General features: G+C 41.2%; 1 protein-coding gene across 1 annotated transcript in view; it reads right to left on the bottom strand.

Annotated features, from left to right (window-relative positions):
• Positions 1–1,964: 1,964 nt before the first annotated feature.
• LOC139688083 (homeobox protein MSX-1-like) overlaps positions 1,965–15,626 on the bottom strand; it is a 33,226-nt gene continuing 19,564 nt past the window's right edge. The window contains exon 2 of the mRNA XM_071585505.1: positions 1,965–2,623. Coding sequence (XP_071441606.1) covers positions 1,965–2,623 — 659 coding nt within the window. The remainder of the gene's footprint in view (positions 2,624–15,626) is intronic.

Below are 15,626 nucleotides of genomic sequence, written 5' to 3'. Positions count from 1 at the left end.
CCGCCTAGGTGGTTTTTCCACCATCTACGGCTTGGGTGTATGTAATTGTCAAATGGTAATGGTGATGGTTCAAAGTCCAATATAAAAGTAAAAGTGTTGTTTTCGGAAGAAAACAAAATAAATAAAGAAACATTTCTGCAATTCACTCCCTACTTGTGAATCTTCTTTGTCCAATAGGATTTTGTTTCTTATTTGCCGATAACTATTCCGACTATTTTGGTCCAAAATTTCCTCCAAAAAAGGTGAACAGTCCGCCTTGTGTAGTTTTTACCTCCTATTTCAGCGTTTAATTTAGCCCTTCTCTCTCTCAAAAATCTCATTTCCTTTGTTCTCATCCCATACCTATTACACTGATTTTCTAAGACACTCAGCAATATTTGTAACTCCTAGCCTGATTGGATAATTAATGATCGACCATCCGCATAACTAACTGATTTTATGAATTCCCACCGACTTGTATACATATAATCAATTCTTCCCATGCTCATTTAAGTGATTCTCACCTCGCATGCGCTGTGAAGGACGGGTAATAATGGAAACACCGTCTTTCCCATCTTTACAATACTGCCTATCCCGACTCTTCAACCGTCGTAAGCATGTGCCTAAGTTTCCTTAGATATATATGCAGGTTGCTATTAAATCACCCAACCCTCCAATCTACTCCTATTTTCTGCAGTAAATTCATTTATTCTATCCGAAATTATATCAGAAAAAAAATACTTTGACGAAATCTACGTAATACACTGACACATTCTAAAAGTACTCCATTATTCTCTCAATTAGGTTTCCATCATTGCTATGGCATCACTCGTGTCTCTCCCATTTCTGAAACTAAAGTGGTCATCCCCCAAGTAACCTCCTCTCCAATTTTAAAAATTATTTTCATTATTTCTAATGCTATTCAGTTTACCAAATTAGTTTTTTTTTATAAAACTCTAGTCTCTAATGACAATAAAATATGGAATAAATGAACAAAATGAATTAAGGATATTCATTTGATAATTTTTTATTTTAGATACAATAATTAATTGAGACATTCATTTTTGGTGACTGGTGGACTCTTCATTTATAACCGGGTGAGTGAGTCCAGCAACATTCTCTCGGGTGAATTCCTTTGTTTTCCTTGAAACAGTCAATAAGTAAAGAAGGTCAATTATAATCTGGCGACAGCCAACAAAGAGACAAACATTCACACAGTCGAATCAGTCGAGCACAATTATCTAGGAACATATTTTATTGTTTGTAATTACGGCCATGAGTTGGAAGTCTTGTTATAAATCACCATTGAGCTCATAATGCCAGTATTATATGCATTTCCGACTCGTAAACCAATTTAACGAGAGGTGTCAAGTTTAATTATGGATTTGTCCTTATGCATAACGTTTGGAACTTGAGCACTGGCGAATTTTCCTTTCATGCACATTTGTCCCGTTCATTTCAGCAGAAATTTTTATATGCACAAGTTTGATGTGAAGCAATAGCGACACATTCATAGCTTTTTATATACCAACGCTATTTACATATTCATTATACTAATGCACTTTGCGTATATTTTGTCCTCTACGCACTCAAGTGCCGATGGCGGTTATTTACATAAAATCCGCGAGGAGAAGTGGAGCTGGTTCTTGGAACGCTCCGTGAGTGTACATGTGTCCTAATAATTCACTGGGGGTGCAAGGAAACACGTCGATTAATCTCCTGCGATTTTGCACGAATAATAAATATGTACAGTAAAATTATCTCCGCAAGTGGCAACACGCACCGGTGATAAAGTCGGAGGACAATGATTCGCTTTTTATATACATAGAACGTTATTCACAAATCAGTCTTCGGCATTTGTTTTGGTCACTATGACTCCCGGGGGGGCCGAAACGAGGCTGATGATCTTTCTCTTTCTCTCTCTCCTCACACGTGCGGACGCCATTGGTCGTCGGCGCCTTAACCTCCGAGGCACCTTCCCCCTTTCAGTGGTGCATCGGCCCGGTGATGGAGGCCGCAGAAAGGGGATGATGCGGGTGCAAGGGGTGCGGGGGGCCGCCACCGTACATCCCGCCTCCGCCCAGCGGCGACCTGACCATCTGTGGGGGACCCCCGTTCACCGGGCGGCCGCCGCCTCCCCCTCCTCCGCCTCCCGCCGCGGCCGCCGCCGCTGCGGCCGCGACGGCCGCAGAGAAGAAGGCCATGCCGCCGTGGTGGTGTGGAGGCGGAGGCGGAGGGGGCGGGAACAGCCCCACGAAGGACGGGGGCAGGAGTGGCCTCGCCGTTAGCCTCAACTTCTCCAGCTCCGCCTCCTGGAGCCTCTTAGCCTTTGCCCTCCGATTCTGGAACCATATTTTGACCTGCGTCTCCGTCAAGTGAAGCGATGAGGAGAACTCGGCCCTCTCGGCTATCGAAAGGTATTGCTTCTCACGGAATTTTTTCTCCAGCGATAGGAGTTGCTGCGTGGTGAAGGGGGTTCGGGGCTTCCGGTTGGGTTTGTGCTTCCTCAGCGTGCACCTCACGACTTGCTGGTTCGGGGGGCCGTTGCCCCCCGCGTTGGCGGCGCCGCCGAGGATGAGCCTGGGTAACGACGGCCCGAGGCCTCCCATTGCGGCCACAGTGTGAGGTCCTATGTGGTCAGGTTCTGAAAGAAGAGGAAAGTATTCGGTTAGCGACCTTCAATTTGGATACAGTAAGTCAGTCGACGTTTATTATCAGGCCGAGGTCTTCGTGCGAGAAGGGTATACCCGGGAAAATGTCAATTCTAAGGAATAACGCTGAAATTCATGGAAAAACTAATATTTAAACTAATAGGGTCGAATGATATCTTATTATTTAAAGAAACAAGAGGATTATTAGCTTAAAGCGTATAATATATCATGGAAAAATACAGCGAAAAGAAATATATTCAACAGATTCTGGCGAGATATAGTGGAACTTCGTCATTATGAGAAAAACAAATTTGCCCTTACCACAGATTTATGTGTAATGTTCAACGCGTTTCAGTTCATCGAGCCATCTCGTACCTGAAAATGGTTCAATGAACTGAAACGCGTTGAACATTACAAATATATCTGTGGAAAATTGCAAATTTGTTTTTGTCATAGTGAAAAGAAAGCTATTTAAAAAAAGGTTTTTTAGAAGCTGATGTTTAGAATAAATCTCCTTTTGCCCATGGGTTATGTTTTATTTCGAATTTATTGGATTTTGTTGAAAAGCAAGGACATCCAAAATTCAAATAACTATTGACACATAAATTTCAGTGAACGATTGTATTTAAAATTTTTGTAGAATGATTTCTAATAGCCAATTAAGATGGTTCCCCGTAATGAGGCTGTTGAATTAGAAGTTTTTATTTCCTACATTTCTCGTTAATCTAGTGTTCTTAGATTATAGCTTTGAAGTGATTCGTGGCTAGAAGATCAGGGATAACGCGTACATATATATTCAATAATAATCATCTGGTTTAATTTGAAATTGTTAAAACAGCAAGAAAAAATTCCAGTTGATCTTAAGACTGCATTAATTTCGTTTTTTCATGAAGTAAAATCCTAATTCTTGAAAAACCTAAGAAGATATAGCAATACGATTTACACATGTGTTTAGGTGGGAAGTAATAAATGCAGGTTCCAAGTTAGATAAACACAACATCTTTGGCAATAAAAATGAATATAATGAATAGTTTCTGCGAATGATTAGTGTTGGAAAAGGACACATAGATTTTCTCAAAATAGGAATGCCATAATATATTTGAGAACCTAAGAGCTCTGACACAACAGAGAATCGTTAAGTATTGTACGGGAAAGAGAAACATTACGCTTAGATCCCTCCTGATGAGAGAGAACAGGTTATTTATTAGTGCCCGTGGGGAAACTTACTATTGCTGAGGTCAATTAGACTCTTGCATTTGTCAATTAAGCACAGCGCTGGGGGTGATGAGTGAGGAAGGGAGGAGAGGAATATTAACCGATTGTTATTGTATAAATCGTAGGTGCCAAAGAAAAGTTATTGCTCAATTCATTTTCTGTACTAAAACAAATATTCAAGCAGTGACCAGAATTCACTAGTCCCTCGTGTTCCAAGTTCAATCTGATACACCTGTATGAACCTGTATTCACTATACATGTTGCCTAAGAAACAACAAATTAAATCCAGAGGTGAATTTGTGTCCCATCAAATCACATGTCAATCTGTAGAGAATGAAAAGAACACGTTTTTATATTTGGTGACTTAAAAATTTCTCTGCTTCCTTGCGACTGATATAGATCACCCTACTCATGTCACAACTCTGACAGAGTAGAAAGAACAACAGAAGATAAAGATTTCGAGTGGTGGTAATGTTTGAATTTGGAATGTGAATGTTTCGTCTGGTGACGTAATTACACATCATCCCGGTCACTTGTCCGATACGCACACGCCTTAAGATAGTGTTCACTCTTGAGATGAAAAACGAATCCGTGAACTTATGCTCCATTGCTTTAACGGATGGGTTGTCAACTTTCGATTTTGCCACACTCTATTTTTTTTGCTACAGATGATTAATAGGACAATTTAATTTGACGATAATATCTCTCATTCATAGGTAAGAGAAACCACCACGAACTACGAGGAAAATATTTCCCACCGTATTTTTCACATCCAATGCCTACCAATTATACTCGTCCACGGTCGCCTGGTGGTGGGCGTAAACACACGCTTAAATGATGGGATGAAGACTGCTTATTAAGCACCCTTTTGCAGGTTTTCCAAGGATATCCTTGTGTCAATCTTAGCCTTAAATTTTGATGTTGATTTAATGGTTCGCTTTGTTTCATCATCAAAGAATATGATTCAATTCTTAAAAAGACATTTCAAGCAACAAGCTGGGCGTAAAAATCTGAAATGTGTCCTTTAAAAATGTTACATTTAAGAAATACCCATTGTTAATGCTATTTGAGAGTTATGAAGACATGAGATTTCTTGCATGAAGATTGGTAACTGTGGAGCTTACCTAAATCTTATATTATGCCAACAGTTGAGTCTCTTCCTGATTAATTCACATGGGCATATGGACTGTGCAAAGGAGTTCAATATTACCGATTGAAGCGAAGTTCAAATCGAGAACATTGAATAAGCGAGCAAGGAAACGTAGCTATTGGGATAATGGCGAAAAAACATATTTTTGAAGTGCCGAAGTTGTGGAAGCTAAACTCCGAATTCAGTGACAATTTTGTACGCGAAACGTTTATGAAGAAATAATTTTGGAACTTCCTGGCTTCATTGATTTTTAGAATGAATTATCTGTCTAGTGTTGCCATTAGATCTACAGTGTGCTCTTATTCAATCCGTTCACGAGTGCTCTGTTGCGGGAGAGTCACGATACGAAATGAACTCATCCTTCGCGCAAATATATATATTTCTTATATGTAACACTCAACTGCTTTCATCGATCCATTCAGTAAGGGAAAGTGTCAATCAACGTTTTAATTCGGCGAGGGAAGTAAGTTTTCGTATCTTACTATAGAGATATCAAGTTCTGAGGTTTTCCATCTTAAAATATTCTTTCTTTTAGAAAAAAATAGCGCCTCCGAGTTATATTGTTTGAGTTTAATGGATTGAGTCGAGAAATTCTATCTTATTTAATGTCTTAAATGTTGATTTTTATCAAGTGTGTACTCGTATATACTAAGGTAGTTATTTCTTCCTGTTGTGAAATTATAAGTTGAATTTCACGGACATTTTGAGGCATGTGCACTCAACCAATGAACGAACTTTTTGCGAGCTAAATCTAAACAGCGCGTTTTTATACTTTTTCGAAGGATGAAATTTTTAAATTATTGCTTTTTTGGCCATGGAGACAAAAAAAATGCATTCGCAGCCGAACACGTCATCCCTCTACTTTCTGTATTCGGACGGAAGCGACATCTGTCGCGAAACCACATGCTCGGGGAAACCACTAAGACTGAAGGCGGCGTTTGCTTAATTGGCTGCCGACTTTGACGATCAAACTTTAGAGAGGGAGATTGACGCCAATTAAAGCCAACAAACGCACGAAAATGCAGGAGATTTCCCTCCCTGGAATACTGCGGCAGATACGTAGGATGGCGCGACGGGGAATAGATTGTAATCTTGCGATGCATGTGGAGGAGAAAACCCACCCATGGGGATGATTGGAGCTGACATGTTTGGGGGAAACAAATGTCTTGCTCATGTCTTGCCACTCTTATCAGGTCACGACAGGACACCCGGTCTATCTATCGTCGATTGGCCATTGTGAAAAACACGTCCATCCATCTTTAGTGAGTTAAGACTCCGCCCCTTTCTATTATGTGTGGAGCGATAATATATTGAGGTAAGATGCGCACCTATATGTTACGCCGTTCATGACTATAAGGTTCAAAACTTTTATCTAGTTAAGAATTTTATATGGGGAAATGTAAAAAAAATGCGTGACTACATGTAAAAGGGTGTCGCAAAAAAATGGGGCGTGATTTTTTCGCGGTATGCAACATATTGGAAGAATAACCCTAACGACGAAGAGAAGTCTTATCTCCCTCCACTGCAGACTAAGGCGGTAATACAATTATGAGCAGGGTAATTTCCCACATTCTCTTCTGACCTCTCAGCAATCTATCGTCAATCCTTCGGAGAGAGTGATTGAACGTTATTCAAGTGGGTGCCCTAAAATGGCCGAGCGAAGATTCTGTAGACAACAGAAATCTATGTTTTTTTTATCATAACAATGGTGAAAGGGCTCCGAACCAAAGGCTGGGTTATTCTATTGTTATTGAGATGTGATCCGGAAACAGTTCGTTCAATCATTTAATGAGTTTCTGCAAAACGGACTTTGAGAAATGTTTTCCTCAGGAATCATGTGCTCATGATGCGGAAACTTTTATTTAATCGAATACCTACAGAACCTTGGTATTTGCTTTGAATGGCAAGTAAAAGAGAGATGGATCAGCTCGGACATCGGAATTATCATTGAAACTCTTTTATGGAATACCAAAAATAAGTATTTCTCAGTTCGACGGCCTCGATGAACAGTATGAAATTTTGCCATATTTTTGATGTGCTGAAATAATGGTACTAATAAAAATTTGATAGCTTCAGATTCTAAATTATTTTATATAATTACCCATCTCTACATAGACACTGCACTCATTAGACATTAAAAACTTATTTGGGCATTTTTATTATTTTTTAATGCCTTGCAAGCTACCGCTAGGTTGTGTGACAGGGGATTAATATACCCCAGGCTACTTTTGGCCCGAAATTATTTAACCTTAGCGCGGTCGGACAACGTTATTCTGATCCCTTATTTTTAGTGGAAAAAATGGAATCTTAAGCCTATGTGTTCTACATTTAATCTCTCTAATTTTATTTACATGATCTTACCTACGGTAACACGACGGGGGTAGTAATACATTTTCAACATCATTGCTAATGAGACATCCTTCCAATTCATGCAGAATTAATCTGTAATTTAATTTTCGCTCCGTGAGTGATTCCCGGTCTAGCTCCTCTGATAATATTGATGTGCTACTCAGTTTATCATAATAACGTTTTACAAATCTAGCTCATATATATTGCACGCGATCCAATTCGGAAATCAATCTAACTTCATGAGGATCCCATATACTAGCAGTATATTCAAAATGAGGCCTAACCAACGAAAGTTAACATTTATATTTGGCCTTTTCATCGCATTTACCCAGTGCTCATCTAATAAATCCTAATTTTTTGTAAGCTTGTCCACGTATTCTCCGTAAGTGTTTCACTCAGGAGAGGTCATGAGTGAGGGCAACGCCTAAGTACACGGTGAGGCAACGTAACTTCCTTTTTTTCTATGCGAATTGAATTGAAAAAAGGATGTTATGTTACTGCTCCCCGTATTTAATTGAGCCTTTACTGCGTATTCAATGCGTATTTCTCATCTCCAATTATTTTCTAGTTTAAACTTTTGAATCAAACATGCAGTTCCCCACAAATATTTATTCATTTTTGAAACCTGCAGGCAAATTTAAAAACAAATTAACAAAGCGGCGACGATATATTTTTCTCTCGGGACTCAAAATAGTATGATAACATTTTAACTATCACCTTCTTCCCTCGCATTATGACACCAAATAATGCCTATAGTATTATTTCCCTACGTTTACTAATCCTTAAGAAGTATCTGGTGTATTAGCTATGCATATAGGTATAATTATTTACAAAGTTTGAATTCAAGAATATAAAGCGCTACATCGCCTCAAGCTACTCTTACGTTTTCCATTGTTTCAGGCTCAACTTTATGGAAGTTCATGTTCGTTAAATGAAAAACAAGTATTAATAAAGAACAGTGGGAAAATATATTGTGTTCTTCATTTAATGTACTCTTACGTTTTTGATAGAGAGCTATGTTCTTGCAGGAAAGAGTAATTGGTAACTGAAAGTGTGTAGCTAAATGGGCTTATGAAAAATATTCTTATTAAATTGGAACTAGACCATCGAATTATATGATTCTGAGCGTGAAATGTAAGCAAAAAATTTAATTTATCGCCAACAATGGTAAGTAAATCTAACATTTGGATATGGTAGCCGAAAAAAATAATTACTGGTTATACGATGGAAATCTTCACTCAGTGACGATCGACATTTGCATTTCAAAAATAAGAAGTACATATTAAAAACGTATAATATAGGCTACTGATGGGCATGATCGAATACCTACAACCTCACAGGGGTAATATATGAAACCCCAGGTAAGAATTAAGTGCTTAATTGATGACCCTCAAATCTGAATAAGGAGATGGTTATTTGTGAGACAGTCCCTCCATAGATATATTGTTAGATGCCTAATTTTTCTACATTTTCATTGAACCATAGCAAAACAAGGTTTACGTTGAACTTTGAACAAATATTTTCACTCGATTCCATATAATTCCCGATTTCATGCGTGGTCGTCACTGGACAAATGATGCCTCGGGTAAAAAAATAAGATAAAAGACTACTGCCATAAGTCAACTATTCATAACAACTTCAAAAATACATGATCTATAATTAGAAAATCCAATAAAATGGGAAAAATGTCTCTTTAGCAGTGATGTTGGAAATGTATTATTATCCCCATCTTAATACAGTGTTTAAGAAATTTTAGTACCCTGCGAGCCACCGTTAGGGTGTGTTCAAGGGGTTGAATACACACCAGACTAATTTTGACCTGAATATGACCCTATCGCGGTTGGACAATGTTATTCTGACACCCTGTCGGACACCCTATCATGTTCGGGTAAAAATTAGTCTGGTGTGTAGTCACCCCCTGCCACATACCCTAGCGGTGGTTTGCAGGGTAAATAGATAAATAACAATCAATAAATAAAAAGAAATAAACTTGATCCAGAAGATCTTGTAATGGTGCGAAATATAGCAGATACCATGGTGGAAGAATCATACTAATGGAAACGCAAATACTTGACCCCTGGGGTTAGGAAAAAATAAAACAACAGCGGGACAGAGGGGCGGGCGTTTCGGCAACGCTGCGATTTACACCACTGTGAGCTCTCCGGAGCACCATTGGTTTCCCTATGACAACTGGGCACAAACTGCGTTTAATAGGCTATGCACTGAATTCACGCTCTGCGAAATGATCGGAAAAAAATTCCCCGTGTGCCAACCCCTTTCCCCCGGGTCGAAATGCGACCAAACTAGTCGGGCATACCGCGGGCTCGCTGCGTCCGCGTCTACAAAGCGCGTTTGCGGATTCCCTGGAAATTCCTGCGGCGGCAGAGGCGGCGGCGGCAGAGAGGGTGGACGGCTCCACGAGGGTCTCCCTCGTTAAAAGCCCCGCCGCCGCTGCCGGAGACGACGGCCGCTTTCCGGTCGGACGCTAACAAACTGCCGCCTGTCTGCGCCATCTCCAAACAAAGTATCGCAAAGGGATCGTCTGGCTCCCTGCGAGAGACCTTATTGTATCGAGGGCGGTCGGATGCTGCCGCCGCTGCCTCCCTTCAATCCTCCCTCCTTATGTACCCACCCTATAGCCCTACCTTTCGGTTGGCCGCAATATAAAAGCAGGAGGAGGAGGGGGGGTTGGCGGGGGGGGGGGGTTCGAAGAGGGCGGGTGGGTGGTTGGAAGGGTGATGTGCAGTGGGATAGGAATCCGAGAGGGGCGGATGGAAAGGGGGGAGGTTGGGGTAGGAGGAGGTGCCGTGTGGGGCCCTTGCCTCTCGCGCGGAGTGACAGCGGGCCCCCCCTGCTGGATGCCGATGGGCAGTACCTCGTACGTGTTCGCTCGTTGGAGGGAGGGTGGGGACACACATAGAGTTCGTGTGGGGGGGCGGAGGGAGGGGGGGAAGGACTGTAAGAACGAGGGAGGGGGACGCTGTTGTTGCTCATGAGAGCGAGCGAACATATTCGCAGAAATGATGGATTGTGGTGGGAAACCAATCCGATCAGGCAGACAAACGATTAATTTAGAACTTAACGGGGACGCTTTCACGTGAGCTGTTCTTTTCGAGCCACTTTTAGGCAGCCCATTATTTTATTTTGGTTGGATTAGTGAGTTGCGCATTTAGTGTGGCGTTTAAAACGACTTGATGAATGGTTTAACGGTTTCGAATAAAGCTTCCATTTAATGCCGTTATATTGGAAATTCATACGGGAGGCTTTGATAATTAATAAACAGTGGAACAAGTAAAAATAATTTCAGATACTGAAGTGGAATCAAAATGAAAATTTCAAATCAAAGGTCGATCCTATCGCTGTCCGAAAAAAGGACGGGAAGATTAGTTACTGCTTAGTAATGGAAAAGGGTTTAATACTTTAATAAAAATATATTACTTTTGTACTCTTACCTATTAAGTGCCATTATTTGTTTTCTACTAAAAATATATGGAACAAAAGGATAATTCTCTTTTCGTGGTAATTTCCTTGGTAAAATTTTACGCGTGAATTAAAGAATAAATAATAACTGTTATTATTACTTTCTCACAGAAAGGTTACTTTGCTATTGAGTTTTAAAAATCATTCCTTTTTTTATACATGTTTTGAGCATGAATAATCAAATATATGCACAACTAAAAATATAATATGGTTCATCATAGTGGTACTTAGTGGCTAGACGCCCATAACTGATATAGCAACTTTATTTTTCGTATGAGGTGGGAATACCTGCTTATTTATTTTCCATTTCTACCAGATTACGTGATCGGGGGCAAATACTGGTCATGAATGCGTAAGATTCGAGAGTAAAATCAAGTTAACTTACAATGGCGATTACTCAGCCCAAATGCTTGGGAAAAAATCCCAAGTTTGATCTCTATTCGATTAAATCACCAAAAAAGTCAGTAGGTCATACGAGACCTTTTTAAAAGTCGGAACATAACTGCATGGAAAATACGAAACTCGCATTTGGAAATTAAGTGGGTATAACTTATACGCTGACCGTACTACCCCTGGTAAAATACGTGATAATTCGAGCGGAACGGCTTATTACGTACGTAGCGGACAACTGGGATATGCGCAATATCTCTTATCTTGTGGGGGAAAAAACTGGGAACTTCGACGCCCGTATTAGTGGATATTCGGTAGCTAACTACCGTTAACTCCTCGCCCATCTCATGAAATTGGGGCGGGGAGAACACATGAAATGCACAAGACGCCGACGTGATCAACAATTTTTGCGAATCCGTGAGAGCGCGCCATTAAGTTCTGCCTTCGTTGTTATCGAGTGCAATACAAGCTCACGCACGGGTTTGCCAGAAAGGCAGTAAGATGTCGGTGTTTCACTCGTGCCTAATTTTCTCAGATTTTAGATGTTTGGTTGGATAAGCATGAAGAGTAATGTTAAGGGAGGGAAACATAAAAAGGTCATATTTTTTATCGTCCTTACTGAAGTTTCTTATTGATATTGAACATTCTTTCCAAGAAAGGAAAACTTGGAAACACGCATAGTTTAGTAATTAAAACTCAAAGTACGAAAAACATATCAGTTTGTCTTTTTACCCTCTTTAGAAGGAAGAGGAATAGATATAATTTGAAATTGTCAGTTCAGTTGGTTTGATTCAAATTTCATTAACTTTTCCTAAACCTTCAACATAGGACATCTTAGATAAATAGAATGGTAGCTTTTTTAAAACTAGTGTAAATTTTTATAAAAAGTAGTTACAAATACCATAATGGAATCTTATCTTGTTCAACTTCGCCAGTATCCACTATTTCTATCTCGTCAAAATCATTGATAGCGCATGAATTTCAAACATTTTACCAATTCAAATTCATAGGGATTTCCATTTAACTGACAGTGAAGTGGGAAGTTGCATAGAAAGTGAGGACCTGAAGTTCCTGAATAATTTAATATTATTTTATTTCATAAAATCAATTAGTAGTTAGTTTATTATCATTTCATATAATGTTAACCGCCCAAAGAACGATTTAGTTCGTGGTCGTTAGAGGGTATATGGCCAACAGGATAAATGTCACTCATGTGCCATGTTAAAGCTCGAAAGATAGAAGAAAAAATACTTAGATACGTTCAATGAACAGAGCTTTCAACTACCAACTTAAGAGCCCTAAATCTTATAGGTCTTGACAGTCTCTCGCACCTGTAAGCCGAGACCCGTGTGTCAACAAGGAGGGCTCGGTTTACACGTGTATTCTGAAGATCAGAAATTCCAAAGAAAGGAAATCACAGATTACCCGGTATGCTTAAGCTTGAGTTAAAATGAATCTAAATGAGTGAGAATATATCTACTTCGTATTACGTTAGAGTTGTAACTGATAAATGTTATTCATGCAAGAAACAATCCTGTAAAATGATTTTTCTCGAAATAATTTACGAAATAACATTATGTTACGTCTTATACGTCAAAATATCTCAGGCCAGAGGCATAAATTGAGGATTGAACAATGTTATAAACATTCAATATGGAACAAATTCAATTAAAACACCTTTGGGAATGGCATAAAATTACTTTTAAATTTTAAATTTAATGGAATGAACTGTATAAATTTTGCATAAATGATTTTCATACACCAGTTTTTTTACCTCTTGATAAACCAGCAAGCTACATATCTCTCTACTACATTAATTATCTTCAGATAGGAAAACTAATCGGTTTGCTAAACTGAACTGTAGACGCCGAAACGAGTTCGGTGTTTCTCCGCGCGTATATTTTTAAATATCAAAGTGATAGGTTCTGGCTTGTAAATAAATATTGCCCCTCTGATTTAATTTAATTAAAGAAAATAAATACCGGAAGTTGATCATAAGTGCATCATTGGAATTCATTGCCATGTCACTTTCTGCGGAACCAACGATCACGTAAGTAAACAAAGTAGGAAACTGAAGCATGAAAACAAATCACCTTCACTATTGAATGGAGAAACTGAAATAAGATCCCGACTTATGGCGATGGTGATGCAATAAATATTAAACTACAGCAATCAGCAGTCTTCCTCGTGACGATTCGGCGGGTCGCAGGAACATGAGCTTGGCTCGTGCACAGTTAATAAAATATTCCTCCGCAGCAACCCAATCTGAGGCTAACACCAGAGGTGGCTCTCCTACGGACACTACATGCGTTTGGCTTTATACGGACGGTGACGGCAGGGGGAAGGGGAGCGCAGAAGTGAGAGATACTTAGATAAACAAAGAAGGGATAGTGGAATCCAAAAGGAGAGATGCTGCTTATCCATGGGGAAATCACCCTCCACGGAGTGGGAAGAAATGGGGAAGCAGGGGTCTAGGGGGGAACGCCAGGATAGATGTGCTCGGCAAAAAGGAGGCGAGGGGATCGGGAAAAGAAAAGGGATGTGGAGGAGTTGGGACGGAAGGAGGAGAGAGTGAGAGAGGGAGAGAGAGAGAGAGAGGGAGAGAGAGAGAGAGGGAGAGAGAGAGAGAGGAAGAGATTAGAAAATTGAGCATGGAGAAAAGAGCGAAGAGCGGAGGAGGTAGCGAAACTGCGAGGGCGTGAGTAGAACGAGTGGGAAACGGAGTATGTTGAGGAGGAGAGAGGGGATGCTTATAAGGATGAGGGAAAGGAGGAGAAGAATGGGGAAGGAAAGAGAGAGAACATTTTCCGAGATACTACTCTACTCTTGTGGGTCGAAAAAAGGATGAAGCCAAGAAGGTTGAAATGGAGGGGGGGTGGAGGGTTTGAACGAAGGGTAGGGGATGATAAAGGGGGGGAGATACACCATCCTGCTTCCTTCCCTCAAAGGAGCAAGAGGAGGAGAGAGAGTGAGGAGACACGATTCAACCAAACCAACAAACACGTAAGCTGAGGAAGCGGAGGAGAATACATCTTCCTCCCTTATCCCACTTTGAACTCTCCTCTCTCCATCTCATTTCCCACACACTCCACCGCTACTACCGCACATCCCCCCCCCATCTCCGCTCTCACTCTCTCTTCCCCTCTTCCTCCCTCCTATCTCCCCCATATCTCTACACCCCTCCCCACCCCACACCGACAATAAACTGGGGGAATGTCTGAACCCGTGCCAGGAGCATTCCTACCATTGTTAACTAACCGTTCGCTACTCTCATGCCACTCTCCACCCGACCCCACCACTCCGCTCTCTTCCTTACTTTCTCTCATCCCCTCCCCCAAACCTGCTTTTTTTTAGCCCCCCCCTTTCCTGTACTTTTTTCCACCCTCTTCGCCCCCAACCCCGAAGAAATGGCCGCGAGAAATTCTTATATTTTTTCCTCCCTTCTCTCAACCCCCTCCCCTCCCTATAAGAGGGCCTCAAAACAACCCGAGTCCCCATCCTACGCCCCTCGCCCCAAACCAACTCATTTCCTTCCCCATCCCATACACCACCCGAACGTCGTCTCCCCCCTCTCCCCATCTGAGCCTTGGTACTAGGAAGTCAAAGGGTTTCGGACGCTTTTATTTCCGACCCGCTAGTTTTCCCCTAAGGCCGGGCGTGAAATATGCCAATCTGGTTCGAGTTTCACATAAAAGTCCTCTTTGTCTGGGGCGTTATGGGGATGAGCGAGGTAGGATCACCGCACCGCCGCTTTCTTTTTTCCAAACTCCTCCTTCTCCATGTCTCCTCTCCGTCTCCCCACCCCCCTTCCCCAATATCTCAGTGGGTAAGTGATTCCTTTTTTTTCTTGCCCTGCCTCTTTAGCGTTTACGCCGACGAAAACAAATGGCTATAAACGTCCCGTTGGTCGTGGGCTGCTGAATATCGGCACGGCTTCATGGCGGAATATTCGGAGCGGTGGTGAAACATACCCATTATAATCGAAAAACAAAGAAAACTTTCATGGTCTCTCCCGGCCAATGGCGACCCGGGTCGGGACGGATTCAGAGGGATGGCCCCGCCCAACCCGCCCTGCAAGTCGCGCTGCCATCCAACGGGCTCTGCACAAAAAAAGGACGAGAAAAATCCCAATTTCCGATCACAATCGATCCCTCCTTTTTTTTCCGCCGATCCGATTAAAAAGCCCTGCTTATTGTACGAACGAATAAATCGCGCTCTGCCGTCGTCCAAAAATCTGTAATTCTTCGGCTCACTGAAGTCCACTGCAGTTTTAGTGGCCGCAGTCACACAGAGTTGCTAATAAAACTTTTTGCCGATCAAATTTAATCCCACGTAAAGGTTGCGGCCTTCCAAAAGGGAGAAATCGCGTTCGCCCATGAATTAGCAGGGTACCCAAAGGGGTATTACTGCTC

The sequence above is a fragment of the Hetaerina americana genome, unplaced genomic scaffold (assembly GCF_022747635.1).
Source record: "Hetaerina americana unplaced genomic scaffold, ioHetAmer1.1.p SCAF_2, whole genome shotgun sequence".
Classification (NCBI taxonomy): domain Eukaryota; kingdom Metazoa; phylum Arthropoda; class Insecta; order Odonata; family Calopterygidae; genus Hetaerina; species Hetaerina americana.
Note: the sequence above shows the minus strand (reverse complement) of the source record. Positions and strands in the feature narration are given on the sequence as shown.